Source organism: Vanessa tameamea, chromosome 14 (assembly GCF_037043105.1).
Source record: "Vanessa tameamea isolate UH-Manoa-2023 chromosome 14, ilVanTame1 primary haplotype, whole genome shotgun sequence".
In the NCBI taxonomy this organism is placed as follows: Eukaryota; Metazoa; Arthropoda; class Insecta; order Lepidoptera; family Nymphalidae; genus Vanessa; species Vanessa tameamea.
This window is the reverse complement of record NC_087322.1, coordinates 10912156-10920818: the sequence shown is the minus strand read 5'-3', so window position 1 is coordinate 10920818 and position 8663 is coordinate 10912156. Positions and strand designations below refer to the sequence as shown.

Genomic DNA, 8663 nt, shown 5'->3' with positions numbered 1-8663 from the left:
TGTACATGAAAACAATATGTGCATAGACTCTATGTTAAATAATTTGTGTTAAACGTAGATGTTTAATTTGCTATAATCTAAATTTCTATTTGATTTTGTTTAGGTAAATCCAGTTCAAAGTTAAAAATCAAATATTGTATAACTAAATTATAATTTTCAGGGTTGTGTTTGATCGAAATCATAAATTAATATTATATTATTTGCTTATTTCTACGCTTTCGAATTCGAAATCTGTTACTCAGTGTAGGGAACCTTATACTACATCCTACAACTAAAACTAAATTATATAATATATAATTAATATAATAAATAAACATACATACATAAATATTACATATATATATATATATATAATATATAATAGCACATATCCATTCATACATCACACAGTCATATAAAAATATAAACACAATTTAATAATAAATAAATTAAATATCATAGCTATCGTATCGCATCGCTTCATCGCTGCTTACACTGGAACGCGATGTCTACGCACCACTATAGCGATCCTTTTGTTCTCGCGCGGCTGCGTATGCGGCGGTTCAACATATACCAGTCACGACCTATGCTTGACGCTGAACGCTCGTCGCTTTATCCCACGCCACGCAGTATACGTTGCACTGTACGTATATTAGTTATTAGTTTGCTTATAGTTCTATCCAGTATTCTATCTCTCCACTGTGCTATAAACTTTTTCTTCTTGTGCTTATCTTGTGTTTAACACTGTGAACTGTGTAACCTTTTCTATTATTGCACCTTCTATTCTATGGTTTTCTTATGTGTTTCAATAAACACATTTAAAGTGAGTTGGACTATGATTTAGCCATTCGTAACGACACACGAACATTACACACCAACCACCAAACTCAGGACGCACAACGAAAGTTGATCTATAAAATAACAAACGAAAAGGACTTTTGTGAATCTACAAAATTGTTACCAAAATTATTTTTTATATAAGATCATGTTTTGAATGATCGAACACTGTTATATTTAATGCGTTAGTCATTACTGATACGACGAGAAGAAATTAATTTTAAATCCTTACCAAACCTGCCTTTGATTTTATAAGGTTCAGATATTTCTTCCTTAAGAAATAAAGACCTTAAAAAGTTAGTTACATAATCAGCCTGTAAATTTCCCACTGCTGGGCTAAGGCCTCCTCTCCCGTGGAGGAGAAGGTATGGAGCATATTCCACCACGCTGCTCCAATGCGGGTTGGTGGAATACACATGTGGCAGAATTTCGTTGAAATTAGACACATGCAGGTTTCCTCACGATGTTTTCCTTCACCGCCGAGCACGAGATGAATTATAAACACAAATTAAGCACATGAAAATTCAGTGGTGCCTGCCTGGGTTTGAACCCGAAATCATCGGTTAAGATGCACGCGTTCTAACCACTGGGCCATCTCGGCTCTTAAAAAGTTAGTATTATAATATAATAATGCATGTTGTGGTAGTTTTATGCGTATAGTGTAATAGATGAAAGTAAGTGGTGTTTAGAAATGGACTTTTTATTGAAATTCATTATTAATTGTATCGAAATTTATTTCAGTATTGCCAAGAGTTTTTATTTTGTTTACATATTGCCTTGGATCCATGGTAAAAACGCTGTTACCCGGGTGTAGACGGATGGGAAACCGGCCTGGCAGCCATCACCCACTCCAAAGGATATAATCCCTACCTAAAACAATAATTTACTAAATTCAGAAAGTTGGAAAACATTATTTACACTCGAAAACGGGGAGGCTCAAATTATTACTCTTTTGTAATTTTCTAGGACTGAAATCTGCAGCAAATTATGTGGATTTTTAATTAAAAGTCAGCGGGGCTCAAGCAGTAAAAGATGTTTATGACATTTTTGAAGTGAAGTATTTCTGAATGTAAAGTTTCTAACGTAAAAAGTACTTACAAGTGGAGGGATTGGTTAGTCAGTGTCCTAATACCATCATAAATTACAAGATCTTACCAAAGTACGTTGATTTTTCCAAATTGCTGTCAAAGGTCCTCCTGAATCTCCATCGCATGTTCCAATCCCTCGAACTCCTCTGGTGCACATTTGGCTTGCGTGAATTGGTATGTCAAAACTTCTCTGACAAACATCGTTGGTGAGAATTTCCAGGTTTACATTATGAAGATTGGTGCTGGGTGGGAAGCTGTTCTGGGCTAGAAAAGCATGTATGATGTTTTAAATCTATTGAATGTGTATAGCAGATAAAAATAGAAGACTAAAAGTTCATAAAAATACGTAGAAAAAAAAACTATTTAAGTAATGGTCTGATGTGATACTTTTATTAATTACATTATGTGGATGATAAAAACGCCTAGGGTATTTTAATTAAAGTTTAAAACAAGTAAATTTGAATATTTTATTTGGTAAAACTGGAGTAATTTTGATATTTTTGATGGCTTTTAGTAGTAGAATCAACGTTCCAAAACGAATTTTCCAAGTGGTAAATTTAATTAGATTTAGATAGTAAAAGTATATTTTGGTTGATTGGTTAAATATTATAATGATTGTGAGTTGAAAAATCTGCAGTCTTAATATAGAAAACGGTCTTTACCATCCTTCGTCTTGCCATAACCACTAGCGGTCGCTGTAAGTCCAGAAAAGTCTTGTCGTACATCACTCATTGCTGGTAAGGGAATCGCTCGAATGTTGTCTGAAAGTAATGAATTGATTATTGTCCAATAATTTAATATTAAAGGTTTAAGTCCCTAGAGTTGTATGCCGTGCTATTTGAAAGATTGGTTTCGTAAGTATGTTTGGCCGAATTTTCGTAAATTATATTGACAACAAATTTGACAAATATATCCAGAAGAGTAGAATACAGCCACCACAGAATATTTACGTTTTATTTTATGGTATCACTCAACCAATTCTATCAGATGCATAGTACCATAATTAACATAATTTATTGTTAATTATCAATAAAAAAAATATTTATTTAATTATGATTAAACTTGCTGCCCGCCCTGGCTACGAATGGGTGAAATTAGAATTATGTTTGTTTTGTTAAAAACAAATAATTAATATTCTTTTATATGGTCGAATTTGAACCAAACAGGAAAGTAGTCAATATCATCAAAATCGGTCCAGCCTTTTAGGTGGAGTTCAGTGGTATACATACATTCATATTCCTATTGTCCTTCCATAAATAGCTACCGTTCATTAAAACAAATATTTTAGTAAATTTGGGCACTACGTTTTCTTGCAGTTTGTGTGCAGTTTTTTTTTCTATAAATAAAATACTTACTATTAAATTCAATCCTGGATATCTTCACCATAGCGATATCATGCCTCAAATCGTCTACATTCCAATTTGGATGAGTAACAATATCCTTAGTTACTATCCTGGTTCCTCCAGAGAATAGCAGAAGAGAACCCAGAACAGTGGTGAACTGTGAAGCCTGGCTCTCGCCGTCCCACCAGCAATGCGCTGCAGAGAGGACTCTGGTGTTGGATATCAAAGCACCCCCACAAACGGATGTCTTTTTAGTTGTCAACGTCACGACTATACCTGCCTGTTTTCAAAAATATATTTATGAATTTAATTATTAATAAAGATCTGTACTAAAAGTCCGGTCAAACGGAAATTTTAAATGACAATAATTCGCTTAGAGCTGAGATTTTTTATACATATAAAAAAAAACAAAACTGCTGATCCCACGTCTGCTAAAAAATATTCAAGGTAAAATTTTAAATGGATCGGTTCTTTGCATTTTTGTTATAGGTGGCCATTGCTGTTAACAGAATGTTCCAATATTTTTCTTCCTGTGAACTACTGTTAGATATCACCATTTGAAACACCGAAAATATTAAAATGCACGTACGATGAATAAGTGCAGTGAAAAAGACATACTTTCAAAGTAGTTGTCTATCCAGGTGTACGTGGACCATACATTCTTACATAAGGTTTTTTATACGCCTTATTTTAGGACCTAACAGTTTTATTTGAGTGGGTATATTTAGTTCCAGGACACTTCGTTTATTAAAAAATATCTATATTTAGCTTCTATGTATACTGTTGTCGAGAGAGGAATGTGAATGCTTAAGTCAGCCAGTTATAATTCCCTATGTTTTACTCACGAGGTAGTATTGTGCTACAAAAAAATAGTATACTAAAAAGTATTATATTTTGATTTGGATTTTTTCAAAGTAGCTCTGCCGTCACCGTGCGCTGTCTCATGGTTAAAACGACTTAAACCCGATATAGGCTTAGTGACGTATTTTTAAGATATATTTTGTTATTTCAACTTAAGACGAAACAAGCTTGTGTATTTTTTTTCCTACTTTGACACGTCACGCAGTTCCCAATTCAAGATTATAAAAACAACTCTTCTTATTTGAAGATCAAAAATAATTTTAATGTCTGTAGACTTTTACCTACACCGAAAAATATTATACGATGAAAATAACAAATTTATATTAATTGAGCATTGATGTCTATCGATAATAGCAGTGACCAATTTACCAGCTGGCTGAGTTTGCTTGAGCCTCAGGCAGCGGTTTTTCCTCCTTTCCTTTCAATGAACATTCGAAATATATAAACTATTTTTTTGGCAATTTCGACGTAATTGCTGAATTAAAAAAAAAAAACTTAGCACTCAGGCACTAAAAATTTAAGGGTGGAAATATTTACATAGCGTAATTGTTACATAGGTGATTCATATGAAACATGAACGGTTGCTAGAACTAAATTGATGATAATACAAATACACGTGTATACATAACGTAGTACTATTAGAAATTACCTCTCCATTAATCCATCAGTGACATTCCGCTGAACACAGATGTCGATAACTTTAATTATGCTAAATTAATTAAGATTCGATGGCAACTATATAGTCCGGTTGAAATGAAGGAATAAAAATAAATAGTGGATGTGTTTCTGTTTTTAACGGACTTCAAAAAAGGAGATGGTCAATTCGGTTTTATTGTTTTATGTTGGCTCAGAACTCCTTAATTTATGAACCAAAATGTTTTCGAGAAAAAAAATCCGAATAGTCCCATTAAAATTCGAAGAGATATCCTGTAATCAGCTATTTTTCAGTATATTGTTTATGTATTTTACATTATGTTAAAATCATACCGAAGGTGTGGTCAAGCTCCAAGTTTATTTTTATTTTATTTATAGTATTTCGAAACACTATCGGCATATTTACAAAATATTCTTAAGTAAGAGTAGGAAACAAATTCTTGTACAGTGTGATACATCACTACAGGTGTTTACGTTATACATACATTAAATAACAAAAAACCTAACACTACACTACAGGTTATTAAATAGACCGGATAGATCTGTTTCTTCAAAAAACATTGTAGATTATATTAATATATTTCGCAACAGTGAAAAGAGTTAAAGTAAGACATATTGATCGTATGATAGAGCATCGATATCAGCTGGTTGACTTACATTTCTAACTTCGTATTCTGCGCAGCTACATATAGTTGACTATATTATTAATGTAGTGAATTTCCTTGGGATACGATATAATTACAATTATAGAAACATTTCTTGTGGAAGTGAGTGCTGCGTTTCATATGTATTACTAGGTACATATGAAATGCAGCACGATTTTTTTTTTACTTTATTTACTTGGTGGTAGGGCTTTGTGCAAGCCCGTCTGGGTAGGTACCACCCACTCATCATATATTCTACCGCCAAATAGCAATACTATGTAATGTTGTTTTCCGGATAGAATGGTCAGGGAGCCATTGTAATCACAGGCACAAGGGACATAACATATTAGTTCCCAAGGTTGGTGGCGCATAGGCGATGTAAGGAATGGTTAATATTTCTTACAGCGCCTCTGTCTATGGGCGGTGGTGATCACTTATCATCAGGTGGCCCATATGCTCGTCTGCTAACCAATGCCATAAAAAAAGCCCTGAACTTGCACGGGCAGAATAATATCTTGTTAAAACGCTATGCAGATATTCATTGTATAAGTTTATAAGGCGCACGCTAAAGCCAATGGCCATGTTTTTTCTAATATTTTCAACGATCAATATTTTTGAAAATTTATCAAAAACTTTAATGAATTATATCGAAATCGCTCCTAGCATTCTTCCTACCAATCAACGCGTTTCTTTGTGAAGAAACTATTTAATTATTTATTTGTATATAGTTGCTCTAACTATGCCCTAATCAATGTTGATATTTCTTAGGTAAATAAAAAAAAACGTTGAAAAAAAAATTACACCAGATCTTCGTGACGAATTACATCGGTAATTAGTGTAAACTGTAAGAAAAAACGTTCGGTATTTTTTGAATTTATCGCGTTAGAAGTACAGACGTGGCGGACCTTGTTTTATAGTATATGATTTTGGTGAAATGTTTCTTACACAAAAATCACCTTATCACCTACGTATGTACTGACCAAGCGTTTCTTGCGTTGTTTTTATTTATTTTTCAAATGATAAGATGGGCACAGATAAATAATTATTAAAGTGATAAGCACAATATCTTTGTTTAAATCAATTAATACTTTAATGATAGTAAGTATTGTTTTTTTTTTAGGTTACGCAAAATAGAGATACGATAATAATTACCAATTAACGTGGACCCCTAGTGATGGCTAAGGCAACCGACATTGTTAATAAAAACGCGCTCTTTAAAAAAGGTTGACAGCTCTCGAGTAACTCGAAATCAAACTAATACACTGAAACACTGTTTAAAAACAATGTTTTAAGTTAAATGTGATCAGATGTAGTGACGACGAAAAAAATCAGCGCTATTTTTTTTATAAAGAAAATTAAATCTATGACCAATAATTTATAATTGTTAACTGACCATGAAATATTACTTTATTTGTACCCAAGAAAGCTTTTAAATATATTAATAGTTGTATGAAAAGCTCTCATTATTATAACCTATTAGCTGAAACCGCGGCTTTACTTTCGTATTTATAATATTAGTATAGATAGTTACTATAAAAACAAATGACTAAGATGAGAGTGTCCGAGTTCTGCGTTATGAGTAGAAAAAATCCACACAGCTTAAATTAATCTCCTCTTACGTTATTTCCAACAAATTAATGTAACAACTTTGACGTTTGCGTCATAAAGGATGAGTTTACTTATTCTCAAAGATTTTTTTAAAATTATTTATGACTCTCTTTTACGTATTTAAGCTTCTTTAACGATAATATTTTATTCGACAGTCATGAAAAGTAAATCGGTTTAAAATATTATTTGAGCATTCGAGGATTACACATTATTTTATATTATTTCATCTCTTTGTTTATTAAGGACAATTGTTGTTTAATAGCTTTATAATGAGCTGTGCGATTTTGTATGGATTCACTTCGTATCTCCCTCGTGAAATGTTGACAACTGACTTACAGGGATACACCAATTTGATACATGTATCCTATAAATTTTAAAATTGTTATAAACAATGACGCATATTACATTCTGACATTTCACACTCGTATTCTGCGGTGAGTTTCTTGTTACAGAATAGTCCTACAGCTGTGCGATTTTGTACGATTCACTTTGTATCTCATTCGTCAAATATTGATAATCAACTTACGATGGTATGCCATTTTGATACGTATATCTAACAGTAAATGTCGTAAGTCATTACGGGCATGATCAACCCTACCATCAAGTAAATACGTACAACTTTAATATTTATATTGATTACTAGTGGATCGCCCCGGCTTCGCTCGGGTCCAATTTATTAACGAAGAAAATGGTACGATGTATGTATAATTTATAACCAATAACACTCAGGGATAATGTAGCATTCTACCAGTGACAAAAAAAGATTTCAATCATAACTTGTGAAGATTATCTCCTACATACAAACAAACAAATTTTATCTCTCTATGATATTAGTATGGATTGTATTTCTAACCTGAAAGGGAAACGCGGTGATAGTAGCCGCCGGTCCGCCCCCTACGATTCTGTTGACCCCCTCCATACCCATTATCTTATGAACCGCCGGTATCCCGATAGCTTCATGGTAGCCATTTCCTACAACTTCTGTTCTTACAAAATAATTAAACGAACACAAAAATAAGCAAATTAAAAACATGTTTACACTGTCTATTGTTTTAGTAAAATTTATAATTGTGACGATATCGAACGTGAAACATCTTTTAATACTGAGTTATCAGTCTACTGATTATAACAGTGGAGGTAATCAAATACAAATTATCTTTTAGTTCGCTCTCAGACGAGCATTTTCGCGAAACGTCTTTGTAAATTGTAAAGTAATGTATGAGCGCTCTGTAAGAAATCATAAAATACATATATTTTTTTGATAATACTTGATGGTAGGGCCTTGTGCTAGTCGGCCTGGGTAGGTACCATCCCACTCATAAAATATCCTACCCGCAAACAGCAATACTTAGTATTGTTGTGTTGTGAAGGACCCACAGGTGCAATGGATATAAGATTTTAGTTCCTAAGGCTGGTGGCGCCTTGGCGATGTAACGAATTGTTAATATTTCTGACAGCGTCAATCTTCGTTCAGACATTTTGCACAAAATCTTTCCAAATTATATTTATAAACCTTACTCGTTTATCGCTCTTTCTATGTAAACCATGTCAAAATCTGATGGGTCGTTCAGAAGAAGTTAGCGAAGTTACAAACAGAGGCTGAAAGCGACTTTTTTACACTATTAATCCATACTACTAGTATATTCATT

General features: G+C 33.1%; 1 protein-coding gene across 1 annotated transcript; it reads right to left on the bottom strand.

Moving 5' to 3' along the window:
* Positions 1–1542: 1542 nt before the first annotated feature.
* LOC113392850 (collagenase-like) lies at positions 1543–8114 on the bottom strand. Its single transcript, XM_026629440.2, has 5 exons — positions 7868–8114; positions 3260–3527; positions 2567–2665; positions 1972–2168; positions 1543–1686 (listed from the first exon to the last, which is right to left on the bottom strand). The coding sequence occupies exons 1-5, from the start codon at positions 8045–8047 to the stop codon at positions 1582–1584; spliced, it is 849 nt and encodes a 282-aa protein (XP_026485225.2). The 5' UTR covers positions 8048–8114; the 3' UTR covers positions 1543–1581.
* Between the last annotated feature and the right edge of the window lie 549 nt (positions 8115–8663).